This window comes from Engystomops pustulosus, chromosome 1 (genome assembly GCF_040894005.1).
Source record: "Engystomops pustulosus chromosome 1, aEngPut4.maternal, whole genome shotgun sequence".
Taxonomy (NCBI): domain Eukaryota; kingdom Metazoa; phylum Chordata; class Amphibia; order Anura; family Leptodactylidae; genus Engystomops; species Engystomops pustulosus.
Window position 1 is genome coordinate 231,400,310 of NC_092411.1, and position 26,541 is coordinate 231,426,850.

A 26,541-nucleotide genomic window follows, 5' to 3' on the forward strand; every position below is an offset into this window, starting at 1 on the left:
TACAACCCGAGGCCCCTAATTTTACCACAAAAACCTGGGAAAACCTATTGACTCGAGTATAAGACGAGGGTGGGAAATGCATTGGTCACAGCCTCCCCATTTATATAGCCTGCCGAACCCTGCCCCATATAGCCAGAACCTGCCCTCCATTATATAGCCTGCCAGCCCATATCCCTCAGTATATAGCCAGCAACGGGAGAAGCCGGAAAGGTTTTTTATGCATTTATATACCAGCAAATAAACCTGAACATTTACCAACGTTGCGTCTCTTGATGTTTTTCTGTGAACTTTCTACAAAATTGAAACAATGAATATTGCAGATGATAATAGTGAACTTTGTAATATAGATTGTATAAATCTCACTGTCTGATGAGAGATAAAGGAGACTGATAAAATGTCTAATGATGCAACTCATTACAGACAGCCCCCAAGTAGTTTATTCTCCCCACAGAGCTGAATCATCAAGGGAAATATTCTATAGGTATGGAAAGTGTAAATCATTAGCCTTCTTATCTATCTATAGTGGATGGACCTCAGAAAGCTTTCAGATGCACTGCTCACTACAGGAGAAAGAATCAGAAAAATGTCTAAGAGCTTTAATTAATGACGTATATTACAAAAAGTTTTATCACCTGCTTTAGTCAGGTCTTCAAATGTTTAGTTACTCTTTAACTCTTTACAGTACATCCCTGAATAGTCTTCACTCATTGCATAGCAGAATCATGAAGTGAAATTTGTAAAATTTTAAATATGTCAGTCCTCCACTGGTGACTTCAGCACAACATGGGTGTAAGTACATGTTGGATTAGTAGCAGGACTTATCATTGCAATGTCACACTGAGTGTACAGTTCAAGGAATAGAAATGGATCCAGGAAATCTTATATGAAGAGTATTAAACTAATTAGAGTTTAATTAATAATCAGTAGCTCTTCTATCCATGAACCAAGTCGTGTTCATAGCCAGTCATGAATTACCTCATTAGCTCTGCTAAGATCCACTCTACAACTCGCCACCTCAGAGAAGATAATTACATGTTTAACTTGTATTATCAGCATCATATTTTAAGGACTGCAAAATGTAACGCCAAGATTAGTATTCTTGATTGCCGTGCATCTTGTAAAAACCTTTATCTATGCCAGACATCTTATGCTTGTGTTGCCACCTTGTAATTTTTTTTATATTAAAAACACATAAACATCTGCTGGGAGGCATGAATTCAGCTCAATGGGGCTTACTTACTAAGGGTCCCACAGATCACACTTTTGTCGGCTTTTAGAAATTTTCGGGATTTCCGGCGCTGTGACAGCTATTTAGAAGGTGATTGTGTTACACCTATTTAGAAGGTGATTGAGGGAAGCGATACATGCAGGAAAACGGGCGCACGATCTTTGTGAATCGCGGCAAAGCACAGTGGGGATCGCGACAGGACCGGGTAAGTAAATGTGCCCCAATAACTTTCCTCCTTCAGAGATTGGCTGGGCACCTTCTCCTAATGTTTCATGTGGTGTTGAGGAAGATGGAAGTCAATTGCAGTGGGGAGCGGTAGATTACGGACCCCCAAGTTGGTATGCTTGGCTTACTTTTCCTAAATCTACTGAAATTTAGGGAGTCTAAATCATCTCACCAGTGACATTTCAGGTGTAAAAACAAGCAAAAATGTAAAGATTGTAAAACCCAATAGACTGGGAATATTGTTTCTTTTCCAAGGTATATAAACATTGGTCTAAGATACAGTATCCGCCCCTCTATCACATTTGACTTTACCTGGGCCTAGTTTTGTATTGAATAATTGCTATAATACATGATATTATTTTAATCAGTCTATACCCTTATACTCACATCAATGATGATGATCTGAATAAGGAAGGTCATCAGGATATTTTAATTTACTGTAAAACAACAATTTAAAATTATGCTGACCCCTTGCCAACAGAGTCCCTTTAAATTTTTATGCTTTTGCTAATGATCCCCTCCACCTAAAAGCCAGAATCTTTTTATTTTTTAGTTTATATAGAAGTATGAAAAATTGTTTTCCTCATATCCAATTGTTATTACCAGTGGCACCATTTAAAGGGAACCTGTCACCAGGGACCTCATTTTTCACTAAAGCCCATGACACCTGCAGTGCACATATGCCTTACTGCTTTTTCTAAGCATTCGCATTACAATACAATTGTGTGTTATAGCTTACCTTGCATCCTGACAAAATCCTGGGGTAGTCACAGGGGCTGGACTTTGGTTTGGATGCATTTCAAAAAACAACATGTGACCTGTTTGAGCTGCAGACCGTCTCCATGTTTGTGCTCCTGTCCCTCCCCCACTGATTTCAGGCTGACCAGGCTGTGACCTCTGAGAAGGAGCAGGAGGTGGAGCTAGACATGAGCACAAAGGTGGGGGCCAAGCTCTGAGGAGTGAGTAACACAGACAAGTCACATGTTGTTTTTTGAAATGCATGCAAACCATAGTCCAGCCCCTGTGACTACCCCAGGATTTTGTCAGGGAGCAAGGTAAGTTATAACACACAATTATATTGTAATGCAAATGCTTAGAAAAGGCAGAAAGGCAGATTTGCACTGCTGGTGTGAAGGGCTTCTGCAACCTGTCTTTAGTGAAAATGAGGTCCCTGGTGACAGGTTCCCTTTAATATTTAATGCAGTGTACTGGGAAGCTGGAAAAAAATTCCAAATACAAAGAAACTGCCGAAAATGCATTTGTGCCATTTTTTTTATTTGCTCTGTTTTAATGGATTTCACTGTGTTGTCTATATAACTCTCCCCCTTTATTCTCTGGGCGAGTGTGAGATACCACAAGGTAATCATCTAAATATACACTCAGCGGCCACTTTATTAGGTACACCTGTCCAACTGCTCGTTAACACTTAATTTCTAATCAGCCAATCACATGGCGGCAACTCAGTGCATTTAGGCATGTAGACATGGTCAAGACAATCTCCTGCAGTTCAAACCGAGCATCAGTATGGGGAAGAAAGGTGATTTGAGTGCCTTTGAACGTGGCATGGTTGTTGGTGCCAGAAGGGCTGGTCTGAGTATTTCAGAAACTGCTGATCTACTGGGATTTTCACGCACAACCATCTCTAGGGTTTACAGAGAATGGTCCGAAAAAGAAAAAACATCCAGTGAGCGGCAGTTCTGTGGGCGGAAATGCCTTGTTGATGCCAGAGGTCAGAGAAGAATGGGCAGACTGGTTCGAGCTGATAGAAAGGCAACAGTGACTCAAATCGCCACCCGTTACAACCAAGGTAGGCAGAAGAGCATCTCTGAACGCACAGTACGTCGAACTTTGAGGCAGATGGGCTATAGCAGCAGAAGACCACACCGGGTGCCACTACTTTCAGCTAAGACCAGGAAACTGAGAATACAATTTGCACAAGCTCATCGAAATTGGACAGTAGAAGATTGGAAAAACGTTGCCTGGTCTGATGAGTCTCGATTTCTGCTGCGACATTCGGATGGTAGGGTCAGAATTTGGCGTCAACAACATGAAAGCATGGATCCATCCTGCCTTGTATCAACGGTTCAGGCTGGTGGTGGTGGTGTCACAGCCTACCTAAGTATTGTTGCTGACCATGTCCATCCCTTTATGACCACAATGTACCCAACATCTGATGGCTACTTTCAGCAGGATAATGCGCCATGTCATAAAGCTGGAATCATCTCAGACTGGTTTCTTGAACATGACAATGAGTTCACTGTACTCAAATGGCCTCCACAGTCACCAGATCTCAATCCAATAGAGCATCTTTGGGATGTGGTGGAACGGGAGATTCGCATCATGAATGTGCAGCCGACAAATCTGCGGCAACTGTGTGATGCCATCATGTCAATATGGACCAAAATCTGAGGAATGCTTCCAGCACCTTGTTGAATCTATGCCATGAAGAATTGAGGCAGTTCTGAAGGCAAAAGGGCGTCCAACCCGTTACTAGCATGGTGTACCTAATAAAGTGGCCGGTGAGTGTATACAGGCAGTCCCCAGGTTACATACAAGATATATATCAATGATTTTTTTGTGACTTTTTATACAATAAAACTTTACAACTTTATTGATCTGGGTGAAAATTGATTTGTATATAACAGCCATGGCATTTGCAGACAAAATCAACAAGGGCATAGGGATTTGTTTTATCAAATATCAAGCGCAAGAAGTTCCTAAAAAAAAGTTCAAATTGTTTTTAGAAGAAAAGACTTTTGTTAACGTACACTCCAGCTCCTAATCTGTCAGTATTGTCACATATGCTTATTTTCTGATCTCGGGTCAGGTGGTTCAGGCGGAGAGCAGTGTTCTCTGTATGAATATGGAGAGGCGCCTCTCTTGCTAGACATCACTAGTGATCTCATTGGCATGCTGATTTTGCCTTGAGCTTTATGCACAACCTTTTTTCAGTTTCTTTAGATCCTTAGATCTTACATTCCCACCCATCATAAAATAATAAGGAAGGCAAGTTGGCAGTCACTGAATCATAGAATATTTTTAACATTTTGCAGCAAATGTTGAAGGATATTAAATTCCTCAAGAAGAATAGGCGGGACATGGCCTTACCGTACACCTTTTCACAATTACTGGTCCAGCTTTAGGCCATCATCAATAAGAACTCACTGAAATGTCAAAATTTAGGGTTTTTTTTTATCCTTGACATCCCCATCATGCATTCCTACAAGTGGAATTCCTGCACTTCAATACAGATGCTCTTACATGGTATATGGAGCCCGTTACCGCTTTACTGTACAGAGAACATCTGTGGTTGTACACTGCCCGCTGGTTAGGGGGAAGTGCCACTTTGGAATCTCATGTCATCTTGGGGTTATATGGGTATTATGATAATGATGTATTGTGGCATAACAATGTTGACAGTGCTTTGGAGGTTTTATATATTCTTTTTATTGTCTGCTTAGCGAAGTGTATAATTATTGCTTATATTGGGGTTTGCATAGTTATTTATTGTTTGGGTGGGGTCTCTACCACTATAGTTTTACAGGTATAGGGTCAGTATTAAAAGGGGTTTCCCACAAGTGAAAATTCTTACATCTGAATCCCCTAGTGATGTTATATAATAATATGTTAACACAATAAAGATCATTTAACCCCTTACTTTACAGTTTTACTCAGGTTATTGCTGTTTTAGCTCCTATCACTCCCTAGGCTGGTCAGTGTGGGCAGGGCCTCAAAGCAGATAAATTACTGTATCTAGTTCTGTGGGGTGGCAATGTGGTTACTTTGTTGGCCTACTGGTTTAAATACACTTTCATCTGGCTTCCGTGCTAACACACTGACACACAGAGAGAGATGAGACAGATCAGAGATGCACGATACCATTTACACATATCACTCATTTTCTTGTAGTTTGTAGCCTCCCTCTCTCTCTCCTCACAATCTCCTGGCAGGAAGTAATTAGAGTCTCTGAGCTCCATGCAGGGGGCGTGGCTACACACAATTAGCAGAAACAGAAATCTCATGCATTCTGCAAATACAAATCCAAGATGGCGGGCCGACCCAAAGTCAGAGGTTACGGGGTCGTGTCTAGAGGCAACTGAAATTGTGTACACCAGAACTGATAGAGACAGGCTTATATCTATGAAATGCTACATTTTTGTTAATAACAGTGAATTAGAGAATGTGTTTTTTTGTTTTGCCGAATACATATAAGAAACTTGTCTTCGTGGGAATACCCCTTTAATAATTTTTACCTGAGGTCAGTATACTTTTGTCTTGTCCAGGGTTGGTATTATCATTGGATTTATATTATTATACCAAAAAGGAAAAGGAGAGATGTATATCATTATGTATAATATTTTTTATAAATTACCGTAAATGCTATTATTAATTTTACTATATTCTGGATGTTGTGATAACTGGTGTGGGGGCTGTATTATTTATTGGTTGACATTGCTGAAGAGCTATTTGGGCTGCAGATTGAATTTGGCCATTGCTACTGGCGAGTTATTTTGTACTTCTCTATAGTATACTATAATAGTGGCGTTTTGTGCTGCGCTGCATTATTTATTATTTCTAGGGTTTTAGGTTGAATTCCTATTGCAGTAAATACTGGTATGGCCCCTTGAAGTTGAATGATACGATAAAGATAAAGGTTATGCACCTCAGACCTGGAGAGACTTGGCACTTGACATTTACCGAAATACTCACTTAGAAGATGGCTGGAAACACCAATGTAGGATAAGTCTAACACCAATAGACTTGATAAGTCTATTGAAGCATCAAATATATTCTGCTCTGCATAAATTAAACGATGCCTCACTAACGTTTGCCCGGGGGCACTTTACCCTGATATCTTCTCCAAATATCTCATGCCGATGTGCCTGAAGGAACAGGCTGTCAGATAGATTAGCAAATATGTTTGCATAGTAGAGACTGCATGCTGTAAAGCGGAAAACAGGATGAGGCTTCATGTAACGTTTCTCCCTCGACAATGCTCTCTACATATTTCCAATAGCTACTTCAGATTACTCCCTTTATCAGACACAGCAAATGTTCTATCCACTTGACCAACTGATTATAGTGCAGGTTACTATTTATAGCACCTTTCCCTGCCAGGACACGTAATGTTGGTAATATCCATTCCGTGACTCAGTACGTATAACAAGGTGATAATTTACTTTAGCTACACCTCGACGGAACCACACATTTTGCGTGCCTTATTAAACAGTACAGAGAATTTCAGAATATCGCACCACAAGACATCTGCATTTTATGTGAATGGTATTTATCAAGCTAATCCGCAAGGATCAGAAGCTGGCAACCGTCATGTACAAAAGTCAGCAACAGTGTGTTAAATATAGAAAAGAAGCTGAAAAATTAAAAATAAATCAGCTGCAAAGCCAAATAGCTGACAGCAAATGGCAAGCGGAGAGGTTTAGTTGAATGCTGAACTTAGTATTCTTCTTTAAAATGAGTCAAGAAACTGCGGATGGCTCTAGTTAGTGGCGCTGAGTGATGCTCCATGTAGGTTGCTCAGCCAAGAAAAAGGAAATATTAAGTATAAAGAATGTGCGGTTTAGAGCACAACCCAATCGGGGGAAAAGGGGAATCAAGATCAAAAGGTCTCCTTGTGAGTACTTGCTTTATGCCATCGCCACTGTTTTGATTGGACATAAATGTGAACTTGTGCACCGAGTTAATATCGTGTTCCAAATACTCTATTAGAGGTCTTCAGATTACTGACATCAGTCAAATGCAGTTTTTTTTTCCTTAAAGTCACTCAAAGGTAAAGCTAAATCAATTACACATTGTTCTAGTTACTTCATGCAAGCAGATTAGCTATAGCGCAAGTGAAGAATAAAAACATTTACCACCTACATTCCTCTGCCATCACAATTCATTTCTTCATTTCGAAAAAGCTGGCCCATAACTCCACAGCCGCTTCTCACTGTATCCCAAAATGTCCTTAAAATCCATCTGCTTACGGTTCTTCTGCTTTATTTTTAGATTTATGTAAAAGCTTAAAGGGGTTGTGCCATTAAGTATATTTATCTCCTATACAGCATAGGGAATAAATATAAGATTGTAAGGGGTCACGGTTTTTGCTACACTGACTTCTATAGGATTTAAAGGGGTTTGCCCATGAAAGAAAGTTTTTAATCCCCTAGTGATGTTTACACAATAAAGATCACCTTTAATCCCCTTACTCTAGTCAGTTTTATTGCTGTTTTAGCTCCTATAACTCAGTGATGCTCAGTGTAATATTCCAGAGTGTGAGCGGGAACTTTCTAAGCAGACACTTCATGTTTCCTCTGCGCTATGAGATGCTGTGTGCTGATAATGTGCTTAGATTATCGGGCTACGGGGTTTATGGAAAAAGAGATGAGAGATGATAAGATGATAAGATCCATGAGAAGAATATAAAACACAATCTCAGCTCTGCTATATCCCAGCTATAACACACAAAGTCAGTTATACGATATCTCAGCTTTATGGCTAGATCTCACACAGAGTCACAAAGCAGCCAAAAATCTATATTAACATTAATCAAACTCTAATACATAATAGAACCAGACAGCAATTAGGGGTAATAGAGGATATAAAACATAACCTTTAATTAATAATTATGTAAAACCGCATCCGAGTTGATGCAAAAATTCGTAATATTAAAAACACCTATACGAAATCATACATAGTGCGGAAATGTGCAATCAAAAAGTCTTAATCGTCCACTGGAAAGGAAAATGTCACCACCTGCATTTAAAGGTAACTTTGTCACCACCTGCATTTAAAGGCAACCATATCCTACCGTGATTCAGACATCTTTGGTGATGATGGGCTGGGTAGACAGGGGCATATGGACCTATACTGTCCCTATAGACCCCCTCAAAACTCCTGCCCTAACAAGGGCAGTCCACAGCTGTCCTTAATATAAAGTATGCATGCCCCCTGTATTGCGCCACAGAGTCAGCTCTGACATACCTCCTTCCCCTGCTATAAATTTTCTTATGGTCTTATCTGTAGTTTGTAGAGCAAGTTTCCTCACACTGCAACTTGCCAGCAGGAAGTGCCTGTGTCTGATTTGGTGTTGTAATGCAGGGGCAGAGAGCACTGCAGTGTGCAGACATGAGACGCTATTCATGACAAGAATCCGAACATAGTTAGAAGATTTATGATCGGATCCCGGGGCAACCAAAATCCTAAACACCAGGACTGATAGAGATGGGTTGGAATTATATCTGTGAAATGCTGCACTTTTGTTGATAACATTAAATTAGACAATTAATTTGTTATTTTGTTATTCTGAGTATATTTATGAATCTTGGGGCAGATTTATCAGAAGTGTCAGAGCAGAACCGTTCTAGTTGCCCATGGAAACCAATCAGATCTCAGCTTTAGTTTTATAAACATTGGTGGAAAAATGAAAGCTGAGCTCTGATTAAGTGTCTTGATCATGGCAACCAGACACAAATGAGAAATCTCCCCCGTTGTCTTCATGGGAATACCCCTTTAAAGGAAATCTACCACATTGGAAAAAAAAAAAAAAAACGCTAAACTAAATCAAGCTTAACTTTTTCCAGCTGCCTGCACATTAATGCAGGGTCATGTGCTGATGAAAAACTTTTGTGGTCTGCAAAAAATATCATTTTATATTGTGCCAATTATCACACAGGGCACTCAGACCTTCTGCCTGCTTCTAAATATGCACGCCTCCTGCATGCTGTGTATTATACCCACACCCTCCCATTCAGCAGTTCCCAAGAGCCGGTGACGTCTCAAAAAATGTTGTACATAAGCAATTGGCACATGGGAAGCAGAGGGCTGCACTGTTCAATCCAGAACGGCAGTTCGATAGAGGTGCCGACCACGCATACGCAAGAGTGCTTAATGGGAGGATGTGGGTAAACTACACAGCACGCAGGAGGCGTGCATAATTAGAAACAGGCAGAGTGCCAGAGCGCCCCTTGTTTATTTTTTCTTTATTTGCCCTAATAATATTATACAAGACGCCATCCTCTAGTTTTTTTTTTTTTTTTTAAGTACCCTGTGTGATATGCACAGGAGTGTCCAGCATTAATTTGTATAATTTAAAAAGCTATATTTTTGCAGACCACAAAAGGTTTTATGGATAATGAACATAAAATCCTGCATCTGTGTGCAGGCAGATAAAAAGAGGTGTGCCTGGTTTAACTAGTGATTTTCAAAGTGCTAAATTTCCTTTACAGAAGACCAGTCACCCAAATTTTACCACCCTGACTAACAATGCCTGCTGATAAAGGGTTACACGTTCTCCCCACATCACCTAAAATTTGCTGTTAGTGAGGCTCTGTACCTTAATTACAGATGTTTTTCTGATATGTTGCATACATGGCTGATATTGGCACATATTTTTCATCAGCAAAATGAAGCAACTTTATTGTGAGGGAATCCGCCAAAATTATAGTCAAAACTGCTTAATAAAAAGAAAAACCCCACACAAACACCACTTTTACCTGACATATATGTCTTGTTTTGGTGCTAAAGTTCCGAGATCATTGCAGCCAATCACTGCAAAGACTTCATACTGTATGTGTCACCATTAACTAGTGACACGGGCTGCAGTTGAATCCCCCTCTCCCCACGCTGCTGGCAGGGAGCCAGATAATGTGAACTAAACTTATTTAAACTGCTGAAATGATTTAGAATGCTGACAAAGATATGTTATTTAGGCTGGCAGGTTAGCTTTAAAGGAGTTGGCCCATTAAAGAAAGTTTGCAAATTTTAACCCTCCAGTGATGTTTACACCATAAGCATCATTTTTAACCCCTTACTTTACAATTTTGCTTAGTTTTCAAAAATAGAGAAAAATATCTTCACTATGACCGGAGCTCCAAAAATTCTTCTTCTCCCTCTTATTCATCTTAAAACATCGATAAACAGCATCAATCTTCAGTTTCTCCTGCTGAAAGTATGTCACCATTCAGACTAGCACCATCGCACTCTCATTCTCCTCCTTTAATTGTATTGTAACTGGAAGAAAATATGCAGGCAGATGGTGTGGTACGTTCCAACAAGGTTAAAATTTATTCCAATTCATCACACTCACAAAAATCCAAATTCACATAACGGGACGCTAGCTTTCTATCCGCCCGGCCCAGGGTTTTGCCAGCAAGGCTTCTTCCGGGGCGTTGCTAGCGTCTCAAACATCCGTCCCTTCTTTTATACATATTCCTAATCTACTACACATAAAACTTTATTTTCAACAAACATTGTTTTGTATACATTTCAAACCCCTATAAAATCAGTTTACACACAAGACTAATAATATAAAATGATTAATATTCCATTAGGTTTCTCATCAGCAATGTTTTCACATTTCCCATATAATTCCATATTAGATACAATGATATGGAATAATATGGAATTATATGGGAAATGTGAAAAGATTGCTGATGAGAAACCTAATGGAATATTAATCATTTTATATTATTAGTCTTCTGTGTAAACTGATTTTATAGGGGCTTGAAATGTATACAAAACAATGTTAGTTGAAAATAAAGTTTTATGTGTAGTAGATTAGGAATATGTATAAAAGAAGGGACGGATGTTTGAGACGCTAGCAACGCCCCGGAAGAAGCCTTGCCGGCGAAACCCTGGGCCGGGCGGATAGAGAGCTAGCTTCCCGTTATGTGAATTTGTGATACGCGCATTTTTAATGGCTTTTTGTGAGTATGATGAATTGGAATACATTTTAACCTTATTGGAACGTACCACACCATCTGCCTGCATATTTTCTTCCAGTTACAATACAATTAAAGGAGGAGAACGAGAGTGCGATGGTGCTAGTCTGAATGGTGACATACTTTCAGCAGGAGAAACTGAAGATTGATGCTGTTCATCGATGTTTTAAGATAGAATAAGAGGGAGAAGAAGAATTTTTGGAGCTCCGGTCATAGTGAAAATATTTTTCTCTATTTTTGTGGACTTTTTCAAAGACTGTGTGGACTGGTCTTATACCGCGAGTAGCTCCTTAAGGGGCAAACTGTGCACCACAAACAACTAGTTTTATTGCGGTTTTAGCTCCTATCACTCAGTGATGGTCAGTGTAAGATTCAAGAGTGTGGACGGGGACTCTCTAAGCAGACACATTTTGATCCATCTGTGCTGCCAATCTGGGTACAGGGTCCAAGCTTATCTACACTTTCATTTAGCTTCTAAACTTTCACTAATATCTGATACATAGAAAAAGAGATGAGACAGATCAGAAATAAGAGATGATGAGATCCAAAAGATATATATAACACAATGACACTAAACTGCTAACTCAGCTATATCACACACAGCCAGCCCTGCTGTACCTCCTTCCCCTGATATAAAGATCTAATCTACCTTGTATCTTGCAGATTTACTTGCCTCACCCTGCTGTTTGCAGGCAGGAAATGTGAGTCTGTGTGTGATGTCTTCTAGGAATGCAGGGTGCGATGCAGAGATACTACAGTGTGAGACAGGAAAATCTATTCATGAGAAGAATCTCTCCTGCCCGACCCTTAAAGGAAATCTACCACCAGGATCAAGGATTGTAAACCAAGTATACTTACATACTGGTGTGTGCCCTCTCTAGCAGGTTCTGCTCTTCTTTTAGCTTCTTATGCTCTTGTTTTTCCCCAAAAAAAAGGCTTTCAAAATTATGCATATGAACTGAGGGGCTCTGGGCTCCATAGCTGTTAATTTAGCCTGCCTCTCCTCAGTCTCATTTGCATAATTTTAAAAGCCTTTTTACGTAAAAACAAGGCCATATGAGGCTAAAATAACAGCAGATCCTGCCAGAGTGAGCACATACCAGCATGTACGTGTGATTGCTTTACAATCCTTCCTCCTGGTGGTAGATTCCCTTTTAAGTCAGAAGATTAACAGTCGCATCCTGGGGCAGCCGAAATTATATACACAAGGACTGATAAAGACAGGTTGGACTTATATCTATGAAATGCTGCATTTTTGTTAATAACAGAGAATTAGAGAATGTGTAATTTTGTGATCCTAAGGATATTTAAGAATCCTGTCTTCGTGAGAATACCCCTTAAGGAAAAAAAAAAAATATATATATACTTACCTTTCACATTCAGCCACTTTACCGTGAGTTGCTGCTAGGTATCTCTATGTATAGAGAGTCCTGATCATATCCGCATGTCTGTTGCAGCCTTAGTTTCAGGCAGAAGAAGGCGCGCCTCTGTGATTGGGGTGGCACCACACGTCTCTGTATACAAACAGAGACTTGGCAGTGCCAGGTGGCTCCGCGGGAGAAAGAGAGTGTTTAATAATATCTCTCTCCCTCTTTCTTATATACACACATATATACACATTAGCTAAACACAATGCATTTTATCCTATGCATATGCACAATTTATAAAAAGAAGTAGATATGTATAAAAACATTCATTTATTCCACAAGGCAGCTTTATGTATACACATGGTAACATTTTCATTGCTGCAGAGCCACCACTTTTATTGTTGGTAGACCATAATCATCAGCAAAGGTTTAACCATCTGCCATGTGCTATATAATGAGTATTTGCTATGGGTGAGAAATGGCAAATCTGTCCTTGATGTCAACCGTAAACTTCAACCTGCTTGCAATATCATTTCTGGCATCTTTATCACACAGCATCTGCTTTAGATGGTACCCTGTCCTCTGTGAGCACATCAAGTCACATTTATAACAAGCCTGACAGGACAGAGTCACAGATTAAAAGCTTAGTTTAAAGGGCACCTACCACCACAAATCTACCTATAAAGGTAGATTGGGTGGTAGGTGGATCAATGGGACGTGAGGAGAGCCCTTTTAAGGGCTAATCCTCACGTCCCTGCACTTTTTTAATAACTTTAATTTGGTATTTATTCAAATTTACTTATGCGGCTACCGGGGCGTGGAGTAGCCGCATATGAGATTACATGAGGCGGCTACTCCACGCCCCGGTAGCCATTTTACCCCTCCTACTCACCCATCTTCGGCGCGCAGCTCCGCGTAGCTGCGCGCCCTCGTCCGGCGATCCTGCCGTCTGCGCATGCGCAGAAGAGCAGGCCCGCGCCTGCGTGGTCACAACTCCGAAACCGGAGCGGGCCTGCTCTTCTGCGCATGCGCAGACGGCAGGATCGCCGGACGAGGGCGCGCAGCTACACGGAGCTGCGCGCCGAAGATGGGTGAGTAGGAGTGGTAAAATGGCTACCGGGGCGTGGAGTAGCCGCCTCGTGTAATCTCATATGCGGCTACTCCACGCCCCGGTAGCCGCATAAGTAAATTTGAATAAATACCAAATTAAAGTTATTAAAAAAGTGCAGGGACGTGAGGATTAGCCCTTAAAAGGGCTCTCCTCACGTCCCATTGATCCACCTACCACCCAATCTACCTTTATAGGTAGATTTGTGGTGGTAGGTTCCCTTTAAGGTTACTGTACATTCAATTCTCAGTTTTCCCTCCTTTTGAAGGATACGCTGGGAGGATTCCCAAAGTATTGTATTGTTACAAGAGAGGGCAGCAGCGTATCCCACTATATGCTCATACAGAGTTAGACGTTGTCTGCTTTGGCTCCTCCTTCATGAAAGTGTAAGGAGAAGCAAACATCAGAAGCATTGAGTGATCTGCTGGCAGGAGTTTCCCGAGTGATGAAAATGTCCATATTTGGACATGGACATCCCTGCAGAAAGCAGACACAGCGGAGCCTGGGGATGGATGCCATACAGTTGCATTTTCTTTTGTAAAATGATCACTTAGCAAAGGCAAAACATTCCTAACATAGTTCACATTGGAAACACAAAATAACACAGTTTGCCAATTTCTTGTGAATTATTGAAAAACAAAGTTAAAAAACTATAATGTATATGTAGCACACTTTTGTACACACTTGTGCTTTAGTTAATGGGAGCTGACAAGCATTAATGTTAATTACCCGAAGATCAATGTGTGTAAACAACTTATCATTCACTTCGAGGGAGAAGTTATTAGCGCTGGGGGGGGGGAGGATGCAAGCTATGGCCCGACTGCACGAGATTCACATCTTCCTGTGCAGTGCAGGTAGAGTTGGGTCTATGTGTGCAGGTATGTGTGCAGGCATGGTACATGGACCCGTCTCTGCCAGACTGTCACACTTGGAGCAAAAAGGGAAGAGAGCGTTAGAGGATATATATTTTTTTTATTATGGGGCTGCTGCATGAGGCATTTCATTAAATGGGGGAGGGTGCTGGGCATTTCATTAGTGAGGATAGGCTGCATGGGGCATTTCATTAGTGAGGATAGGCTGCATGGGGCATTTCATTAATAAGATATAAAAAAACAGTTTAAAAATATTAAAAACCTCCGCATTTCTGAGGAAAGAAATAAAGGTACACCACACCACACCACTCCGCTTGAATCCCAATCAGGGAATATAATAAAGTCAAGTGACAAATCTGCAAAGGCATCTTGCCCTCGAGGAATAGCAACATGAGTTACAATTCTTGTCACTTTTTTTGCAGTTTGTTTCTTGTATTTCACTTTTTAGCCTTATTTAGCTTTCATATACTTATGTGCACTTAGTTTATATAATATTTTTCTGCAGTTTTTGTCTTATGGCTTTATAACGCACCTGGATGAGGATTTAAGTAAAGTTTTGAGGTGTAAAAGACTGTCTTTTGAGGTATATTACTACTGTATATACTGGAGTATGAGCTGACCTGAGTATAAGCAAAGGTACCTAATTTTACCACCAAAAACTAGGAAAGCCTATTGACTCTAGTATAGGCCTAGGGTGGGAAATACATTGGTCACAGCTTCCAGTCAGTATAAAGCTGACCAGCGCCTGTATATAGCCAGACAGCCCCATGTAGTATCCAGCCACCCCCCTATAGCAGTGATGGCGAACCTTTTGGTGACAGAGTGCCCAAATTACAACAAAAATCCACTTATTTACTGTGAAGTGCCAACATGGCATTTTAAGCAGTAACTTATTGCTACCTGTTCTTCCAATCTTTCAATCGTATCGGCCGCCTGAGGAAACCAATACAATTGAAAAAAAGAAGGGAAAATTCAGACTCAGACATTGTAGCTTCTCTCCATGGTCTCTTAGTAGAAGAAGAATGGTGGGTCCAGCAGGAGGACCTCCAGAGATATTGCAGTTCAGTCAACACCTTCTCAATTTTCAGACAGCTCCAAACAGCTTTAAAATAGCATTGAGAGCAGCATCTCTTGCCTGGGACTGCAGGAAGATTTGGTGAACTCTGTCCTGGGGCGATGTCTGAGTACCCACAGAAATGGCTCTGAGTGCCACCTCTGGCACCTGTGCCATAGGTTCGCTACCACTGCCCTATAGTATATAGCCAGCCATCCCCCTATTGTATATAGCTAGCCAGCCAGCCCCATGTAGTATACAGCCAGTCCCATGTAGTACATATCAAGCCATCCCCTTATAGTATACTGCCAGCCACTCCCCTATAGTATATAGCTAGCCAACCAGCCCCCTATAGTAAATAGACAGCCAGCCCTGTGTAGTGTATAGGCTTCCAGCCAGCCCCCTTTAGTGTATAGACTGCCAGCCCCCAGTATGGCCAGCACATAAAAATAAATAAATAGAGTACTCACCAGTCCGACACCGCAGGCAGCTCCTCTTCCATCTTCATGTGCGCAGGTGGCAACTCCAGGTCCGTGACAGCCTTGTGCGCATGGCCAGTGCACAATTGTGATGTCAGCTGCTGGAGTGTCGGAATGGTGAGTACTCCGTTTATTTTTTTTAATATACCCAAGTATAACCCGAGTGGGGAGTTTTCAGCACAAAAATTGTGCTGTAAAACTCAGCTTATACTCGAATATATATGGTAATCTAACTAACAAAGAATGTCTGCAGGATTTTTTAAAACTATTTTTATACTGATTTTATTAGGTTCCTCTTTAATAGATCAATAGAAGACTGTTCTCATCTTGAGTGTCTACGAATAAATAATTCTACTGCCCCTCTAAAAGTAAAATCGAAGTAAAGAGATGAAGACATAAGTAAAGATCTGCTCATTGCACTGCACACTTACCATGGTGGTTTCTTGAATAGATCCAAAACTGTTAATAAATATGTTGACCACAACATCCACTGGAATACCTACAAGTACAGAAAAGCTTTAATAAATTACACAATAAATAAAAGGGAGAAATATAACATGCACAAAACCCAAATATGATTATTTCAATCTTTATTGCCAAGTGTGTGTGTGTGTGTAGAATATATGAAGCATATCTAGGATTTTTCCTTTATAGCAGGATGATCACACCGACTTAGTTAACACATGCGTTTGGCAGGTTCCGTTACGCAATCCGTTATTAATAGCGGCAAGAATAGTAAAGTAGCCCGTGTCTATTTCTGCTGTTAATAACTGATACAAAACAGGAGGTAATGGAAGGTACCCTAAAGTCTATGGGGAATGGAATGTAAACTTAAAGACAGATTGTAAAAGCCCATGACACCTGCAGTGCAAAAATGCCTCTGCCTTTTCTAAGTATTTGAATTACAATATAATTGTGTGTTATAACTTACTCTTGCATCCTGACAAAATCCTGGGGTAGTCACAGGGGCTGGGCTTTGGTTTGTATGTATTGTAAAAAAAAACAAAAAAAAAACATGTGACTTGTCTGAGCTCCAGGCTGCCTCCATCTTTGTGCTCATGTACAGCTCTGCCCCCCCCCCAATGATATCAGCTGAGCAGGCTGTGAGCTCTGTGAAGGAGCAGGAGGAGATGTACAGGAGCACAAAGGTGGGGTCCAAGATAAGTCACATGTTGTTTTTTGACATGCATCCAGCCTCTGTGACTACCCTAAGATTTTGTCAGGGCGCAAGGTAAGTTATAACACACAATTATATTGTAATGCAAATGCTTATAAAAGGCAAAAAGGCAGATTTGCACTGCAGTGAAATCTGTAAAATCCAAGCCCACAAGAATACGTCACAAATGCATTTCTTTTTTATCAATTTCACTGCATTTGAAATTTTTTTCCCTGCTTCCCAGTACAAGGAATGGAATATAAAATACCACCATTTTGAAGTGTAATTTGTTACGCAGAAAATAAGCCATAACACAGCTCTGTACATGGAAAATTTAAAAAAGTTATAGATTTTTGAAGGTAGGGAATGAAAACGCAAAAACGAAAAAGGGCTGCGGCGTTAAGGGGTTAAAGAACCGGGCATACCTTTTGTTTTTAATTCCTGTGGAGAAAAGAAATTAGGACTCTCTGATTTTAGACATGAATCAAATAAAACAATTCTACTGTATCCCTGATTACTTATTACAAGCAAATAAGATTGTCTGTTTTGTAGGAAATCTAGTTATTTTGAGTAGTATGAAGCATTTGCGGTGAATACAGTTATTTTATGCAAATGGTGTGCAAGGACTTTGGGCTCTGGTTGTTACATGTCCCTGAGGCCTATGCAACAAACCCCTGCAACACTGTTGGTGCATTTGCATAAAGTTACTCATTTTATATTAAAGGGGTATTTCGGGAATATGAACATTTGATACAAAACCCATAATGCTATAAATAAATGAATACAACAAAACTCAATGTCATTAATCACAAAATGGAGATTAAATTGCTTGCTTTTACTATTTAATTATTTTTATGAGCTTTCTAAAGTAGGAAGAAGGAATATGGCTGACACAGGATAGTACAACTCCCATGAGCCCTCAGTTTTCAGCTACAGCCCCCCCCCCCTGCAACCAGTGATGATCTAACAGACTATCCTGCTCTGTTACCACAATAATTACAAGTAATAAACTACACGTTTCTCTCACGTACTATATTTCTGTGTGTAATTGCCCTCATTGTACATTACCTCAGCCCCACTGAGATGATGTCTCACCACAACACTTCCTTTCCTGAATGTCTGTACCATGCACCAGCGCGTGATAAATCCCTAAATGAGTACAACTTGCTGTTTGCTAATTGCCTCCATGTACATCATCATCTAGTCCCCTCCATGTAACATCACTACCCTCCAACAAACAGTACCATGTAAAAAACACACTATACTCCCCGAAAAGGTTCTGACTGCCATTTTCTATGGCAACTTTCTTCACAAACAGCACCACACTAAAGTGTGGAAAACTTAATGTACCTGTGGTGCAATACCATGCATTACCTGTTTATGGACGGAAGCAGCCATGCATTTCAAAGACAACATTTTCAAATCCACCTACAAGCAAAGTTCAGGTCGGCCAGTTACAAACAAGCTGTCCCGATTCATATGAATGCCCTCAGGGCTCTGGCCTCAGTGCCCTTAGCTGATGTCACAACCAGGAAGTTCCACCCACTTTAGGAAAAGCCGAATATGATTTTATAAGAAGGGATGATAGACATACCAGGCTATTATCTATGACTTGGTATAAGGCTAGGAAGAAGTCAGCAACATCATACAGGTATCATTGGAATTTGTCAAAGGTTCTCTCAAGCTAGGTGAAAACTATTTTTTGTCAGTAACTTTATAGTTATGCTTTAAGTCTGAGTTCACACTTTTGTACGTTATTCAAGTTAATACTTTTCAGCAATTATGTTTTATTCTGTTATACAGTGCTGCTCTGAGTAAGTAAATGAGAAATTATCATAGAAGTCATATAAGTGCCAGTAAAAGTGTTCTCAACCTTTACAAGCATTTTGCTGCTTGAACTAATATTATTTACTTAAGGGGTATTCTCACGAATAGAAGTTAGACCCTACCCACGGGATAGCGCCTAACTTGCGGATCAGTGGAGGTCTCAGTGATGAAAAAGAGAGGTCTGATGGGGTCCCATGTACCTCCGTCGGACCCCTCGTCACTCTGTCAGAGTAATCCTGTCGATAGGGCCTAACTTCTGTTCCCAGGAAAAACCCCTTTAAGAAAAAATTATTTTCCTTCCTAAAATGTAAAAAACCACCTTGATATTTTGATGTTGATATTTGGCTGGGAAACATACGAGACCTACAGTAAACTGGCATAAACCAGTGGTTTTCTGTGTATAAAGATGAAAAGGCTTAGGTAGAAAATGGTATGATTCAAAAAAAAATATATATTTCTTTTACTGTAGTTTCCACAGCAACGCAGATCTGTGCTAGAACATTATTGTCAGTGGATTTAAGCCCACGCAATAACATCAAGTACACTGGCAGAGCAAATACATTGTACTTCTGTGTAATTTACCACATACCTGGGTCCTTCATAGCCCCCTAAGGTGTGCCGGCAAGATCGCAGAAAAACTTCAACTACAATTCTCAAACAATTAACATAAGGCAGGTCCCTGTGTATTTGTATGGAGTCATGGAGGGAATGGCACAGGGCTGTCCTGTAAGGTCACCCCCTGTGCAGCTTCCACAGGCTCTGGGATCTGGCAAACATCCATTGCTGGGGAGTAGCGCAAGCGCTTGTTCTGTAACAATGTATTACTACAGAAATAACTTGCTAACCATACAAGACATAGCCAAGCAGAATTTTCCAGAGCGGGTAATGTACGGTCTCCTTCATGGCTTATACAGACACATCTATTCACCCACACAGACACTTGTATCAAATACTGCTGATAACTCCTTTCACTTTTCATCCAAGTGAATTCCTTTAAAGGGAACTCATCACCAGGTTTTACCCTACCAAACTACTGAAATCTCCTTTCCATAAATCACCCCTTTTATGTGAAATCCCATGCATTTACCTATTAAAAAAAAAAAAAATTCTCCCAAAGTCAAATATGACTCTTCTTATCCCATTTTCACATGAGAGAGATCAAGTTTATTGGCTGCAGGGGGAGAGTCCCTTATCTAAAGTGCCTAGAAACAAACTTATTGGTGCAAATTTACTTACCTGGTCCTGTCGCGATCCCTGTTTCGGATGGTCCAATGAAGATGAAGTCTGGGGGCGATTCACGAAGCTCGTGCACCCGAGTTCCTGCATCCGTCGCTTGCCTGCAGAGGTCCGCCAGAGTCCACCTTCTTCTTCCCGATGCTTGTAAGTGCGTGTTTTGCGACACAATTCAAAATGTTAAATCCCGCGCGTAGTCCTACTACGTCGGGTTGTCCGCTGGCCACGCCCCCCCAATCACCGGCGCAATGCAGCGCAAAATGGAAATAGTCAGGAAACCCGACGAAAATGCGCTCCGTGATCCCTTAGTAAATGAGCCCCATTATGTCATATTAAATCTCTCAGATCGCCTCAAGCTTATGTGAACTACAAAACTGTACATACACACAGGAACTGGATCTGTATCTGCAGCTCACATTTCCAAATATCTTTTAAGCTGTCTGCATCTCTGATTCTGTAGCTCTCAAAGGCATACATTTGTCATCTGATAACTTAAATCCGAATGTTTAATATGACACCAGGAGCATGTGTCTAGGTGCGATACAACCAAAGATAGGGGCTTCTGACAACCGCTGCAAACACTTGACTCATCTCATGTGAAAACGAGGTAAGAAGAGTCATATTTGCCTGAATTTCACATAAAAATCTCACTAAACAAAAAAAAAAAAAAAATAGATATGACCGGAAGGCATAAAAAGCACTGTATAAGATGTTGATTTTACAGTATTTGTGAGTGATCTGGAAGCTTATAAACTCCCTTTAACTAATATCAAACAAAGGTCAGACCCATCTGTAGATCATATTCCAATTTTGGTCAGATTAAAAGGGAATACATCAGCAGTTTTGACCATAATAAACTGAAGACAGTAAGAGCTGTGTATAGAGCTGTGTGACCACACCGTTGTGTGTGTAGGAAGAAGGGCTATGAGAAATGAACTTTTTTATCCAGGTTTGCAGCTCCTGCAAGTGCTCTGGGTGGATCTTTGAGTCTGAAGAGCTGCTTTTTGCAACAACCTGTTCCACAGCCCCCACCCCCTCTACCCTGAGGGGAGGGGCTGTAGTAATTACTGTAGTCATTTTTCAACCAAAAACCTGAGGCAGAGGGTAGGGGCTGTGAAGCAGCAGAGAGCAGAAAGCTCTTCAGGCTGGAAGATCAGAAGCAGAGCTGGATTAGAAATTCACTTTTCACAGTCCTGCAACTACTAACAACATACACAAAGTAATGGTTACACTGATCTAATGGGATGGTATCTAGTAACTGCTCTAAAGTGCTGCTTCATACAGCACACATGTTCTAAAATTTACAAATCAACAAAAAGTAAAAAAAAAACTGATTTAAGATTATAATGCTGTAAGAGTGTTGTATATTAATGGCTAGACACAGGGGTACAGGGGCGCATTACATACACATGGCCACCTGCACTAACATTTCTGATACTTGGAATGCTACACTAGAAACAATAGGCATCACAGATTGCTTTTACTGGGTCACTAACCATTTACTACAAAGCATCTGCCACCTAAATCTTCCCAATGCACTAAGATGCTACATTATAGGTCACCTGAAGCTTTAAAGGGGGATTTCCATTTCAGCAAATAAATGATATTTTTTTTTTCTATAAAGAAAAGTTATAAAAATTACCAATATACTTTCTGTATAAATTACTCATGGTTTTCTAGATCTCTGCTTGCTGTTTATCTATAGAAAGCTACATTGTTTACTTCCAGTAGATAGAAATCTGACCGTGGTCACACAGATGCACAGCTCATTATATCACACAACTCTGATTACTCTCTATGATATAACGAGCCTTCTATAGAATAACAGCAAGCAGAGATCTAGGAAACCATGAGAGATTGATACAGGAAGTGTAATGGAAAAACGTATAATTTTCCATCATGCATACAATAACATCAATTGCTGATATGAGCATACTCCTTTAAGTCCTTGTTTCTGTGTGTTATATACTGTCTCTATGTAAATTTGTTTTGGTGACTAAACAAAAATATCTAAAAATCTGCTAGTAAAGGTTACGTACAAGACTGAAGATGAGAAACATGGGAAATTGCCTGCCAATCCCGGACCTGAAGAAGCTTATAGGAGGATAGGGCAGATCAGACTAGTACAGGTTTAACCACTTCCTAACCGGTTTGGTTTAGCCCTGTATGACATAGTAATCATAGTAATGCCAAGAGCCCTGAATTTTCCATCAATGTAACCGAATGAGTGCTTGTTTTTAGTAGGACAAACTTAACATTTATTAACTCATGAGGAGGACTTTATATTATTTTGTAGTCCTCCCCAAATCACCTAAAATTATCTGCCATGGAAGTGCTGTTCCTTAACCCATTGTGAAATACATGTACGTCATAATGCCGATAGTCCGTTGCCATTGCAGCCTGGAGTCTGACCCCAAAAATTAAATCACCCTAAAGCAGTGATGGCGAACCTTTTAGAGACCGGGTGCCCAAACTACAACCAAAACACACTTATTTATTGCAAAGTGCCAGCACGGCAATTTAAGTAGTAATTTATTGCTACCTGCTCTTCCACAACTTTCAATCATATTGGCCTCTTGACGACAACAAAACAGTTGAAAGAAGAAGGCCAAATTTTTACTAATGTTATAGCATCTCCCCCTGTACAGGAAGAAATGTGGGGCCTAGAGGAGCTCTAAAGATAATCCTCCCTTTCCCATGTGTTCTACCTCTTCCTGCAGTCCCAAGCAATCAAAAATGTGTTGCTTTAAAATAGAACTGAGAGCAGCATCTCTTGAGTCGACTGGGACTGCAGGATGATTCATTGAGTTCTATGTTGATGGCTTGGGTGCCCAAAAAGAGGGCTCCGAGTGCCACCTCTGGCACCCGTGCCATAGGTTCGCCATCACTGCCCTAAAGGGTTTTAAAAGTAGTATAAAAAAATAAAATTATATATATAAAAAAAATAAAATCATAAACATGTTAGATTTCGCCACATCCCAAAAGTCCTGATCTATTATTAATATATAAAAATGGTTACTTACGGTGAACCATGTAATGGAAAATGGCACCCAAATGTTTGAAATGCCACTTTGACATTATGCAACCCATAAAATCTTTTACAAATTGAATAAAATGGTGGTACAGTTCACAAAATGGTCATCAGGTCCAGCAAAAAATGTCACCTTACACAACTACGTTAGCTGAGTTATATATAAGACATTGAAGTGATAATTGGGCAAAATGAAGACAAAGGGTTTTCATTTTTTAATCTATTAAAACATAATAAATCCTACGTATAAGAAGCTCCTTACCCCAGATTTAGTCTTCCAAAAAGGAAAAATATATTCCTTTTTGAAAAATACACTCATCACTGCTACACACACACACACACACACACACACACACACACACACACACACACCTGCTATAAACACATAAGGAACACACTGGGCACTAGTATACACACACACACACTCACAACCCCTCCCCCCTCTCACTTCTCCTCTTCTTACTCTATCCCAGCACTGCATGTCCCCATTTTTGGCAGTATCAGGACATTGAGTGATGTAGGAAGCATGTGATCAAATGATTCTGACATCACCACAGGTCCTGTAGGCAGCGAGTATCCATGTGGGGACACATGTGGGGAGAGGGGGGAGGGTCCTCTCTGGAAGATTGGGTGCAGCGCTATGTCAACGCATCACCCAATCTCCATTACAGCAGTCAGGAGGGTCTGGCAGTGCTGGATCCTCCTGACCCTCGGTCTATAAGATGCAGGTACTTTTTAGCAAGTTTTCTTAAAATACATTATATATATCTATCAAAACAAAAGAATAAAGCAGTCATTTGGTGCACACAGTGAAAGACTGTGTCCACAAGAAAATTAATTTTTTTAATCCTAACTTCTTTATTATTTTGTATAATAGTAGGAAGGGTTATTTATACAATTTGTACTGGTTAATAATACTTGTAAATATGCTGTAAATATGTTGTGCAACGTACTGGGAAACAAACAAAAAAATTAAATAAGGTCACACTTTTTGTTTTCCACTTTTCCAGTATTGACTGTGTGATTATAATGAAAAGTGAACTCTATGTTATAGGTCTGTATGATCATGGTGACCGCCAAATTATTACAATTTATATTAGAACTTTTTTTAAAGGACACCTGTCATCAGGTCTCTGTCACTATTTCTGTCACCACTACCTGTTGGAGCAGCTCACAAGGATTCCATCCCAGCCTTTATCTAGTCAATTCATACATTAATCATTATAAAATCATCTTTTCTTTATTATGTAAATGAGGCTGGTCACATGGTCAGAGGCAGTGATGTCACCCCTGTAACCCCCCCCCTTCCCTCCTGCTCATGTCTGTGTGTAATGTATAGTAAAGCATTGCTAGTGTGTGCTTTACCTGCTGACATGCTCTCCCTCCTAATACACATGTGTGAGACACAGACATCAGCTGCACAAGTACCTGACATGTTCTGCTATAACATGGATGCCTGGAGCGGTTGTACCTTTCCTATACACACACAGGCTGCAGTGGGCGCAAGCAGCAGGAAGCACATAGAGGAGACATTATACCTCACATCATTATACAGGCTGTCAGTCAAGCACTGGGGGGAGTGGCTGTGCCTCCCACTCATGAATAAGCTGGACAGCTTGAATATGATAATGACTCATTGGACATTTCACAGGTCATTTGCATACAGCTTTAGGACCTGATTGCTTAAGTTTACAGGCATGTAGAGGGACAATGGAGGGATAGAGGCAATGCTCTCTAATGGCAGTTTATGAAAATATATTTAGTTTCGGGGGTTAGATTGCCTGACGGCTTCTCTTTAAATATAAGTGCAGAGCTATGTAAGAAGTCTTTATTTGCAGGACTTAATGTTTTTATTTTAACATTAATGTATTGAATGTATTGGGGAACATAAAATACAGGGGGAAAACATTAATTTGGTTATTAATCCCCCCTTCCCATTAAGCATTAGGCTAAATTCTCATCTCTGTTAGGCTGCTCTCATATGCAGCATTTGAATTATCTGACCTCTAAAATGGTACAACACATTTCCTTATCTCTTTTTGTCTTGTACCACAAACTTACTGCTCTAGAGCTTAATATTTTTATATACAAAATGGAACAAACCTTTGAAGTTTGGCCTTATTCTCGGGTCATAGCTGACCAACAGTCTGTTTAATATGTTGCTAGTGGAGTTTACAGGAACTCTTGCAAGATCTTCTGCAGATTGCTGGCTGTAAGGAAAGAAATGAATTGCATATTAAAGGGTTTGCCCATGAAAGAAAATTCTCATATTTTAATTATAGGGATATTTACACAATATCGATAATATTTAACCCCTTACTTTACAATTTTACTAAGTTTTATTATTGTTGTTTTTGCTTCTATTACTCAATGATAACTCATTGTAAGATTCAGCAGAGTGTGGGTGAGGACTCTCTAAGCAGACACTTAATGTTTCCTCTGTGCTATGAGATGCTGTGTACTGACAATGTGATTAGATTATCAAAGTACAGGGTTTAGCTACACTTTCATTTAGCATCTGAAAATTCTAATTATATCTGACACATAGAAAAAGAGAGACAAGATAAACCAGAGTCATGCGATGTATTTAGACATTTGCCTCGCTGAGCAGATAAGCCATACCTTGTAAGGACGCATCAGAATATGCCCAAGTGTCCTTACAACCTATGGCACAAAACATGATGCGAAGCCAGCTCAAGAGGCCTGCTCATCACTGCTAACCTTCTACACAACATTTTATTTCATTTTAAAGGGAACCTATCACACATTTTCAAAGGACAGGTTCCTACGGCCTTTTTAATACAGGCAGTTCTTAAGTTGAATTTGTATGCAAGTCGAAACTGTATATTTTATAATTGTAGATCCAGTTGAAAAAAATTTTGGCCCGAGTGACAATTGGAGTTTAAACATTTTTTTGCTGTAATGGGACCAAGGATTATCACTAAAGCTTCATTGCAGACACTTTACAGCTGATCATTGCAGTCTGGGACTATAGTAAAGTATCCAGAGAGCTTCACCAGAGGTCAGAGGGGTCTGTCTGTAACTATGGGTTGTCTGTAATTTGGGTGTCCTTAAGTAGGGGACTGCCTGTACCAATTCCCATTCTGCTTTTATAAATTAAAGGACATCCCATACAGGTAACAAGCAAACTAATAAGAACAGTGTTTTTTATTAGTTATACCTCTTCCCGAATTCCTGAGAAAATAACTGGAATAAAAATATGTAAAGGAGGCACTCCA

The 26,541-nt window shown here is 40.2% G+C and overlaps 1 protein-coding gene across 2 annotated transcripts in view; it reads right to left on the reverse strand.

Annotated features, from left to right (window-relative positions):
- GLRB (glycine receptor beta) overlaps nt 1-26,541 on the reverse strand; it is a 56,132-nt gene that overhangs the window by 12,119 nt on the left and 17,472 nt on the right. For both annotated transcript variants that reach the window (XM_072120706.1, XM_072120714.1), the window contains exons 3-4: nt 25,406-25,512; nt 16,487-16,554 (exon numbers count right to left, since the gene is read on the reverse strand). In XM_072120706.1, coding sequence (XP_071976807.1) covers nt 16,487-16,554; nt 25,406-25,512 — 175 coding nt within the window. The remainder of the gene's footprint in view (nt 1-16,486; nt 16,555-25,405; nt 25,513-26,541) is intronic.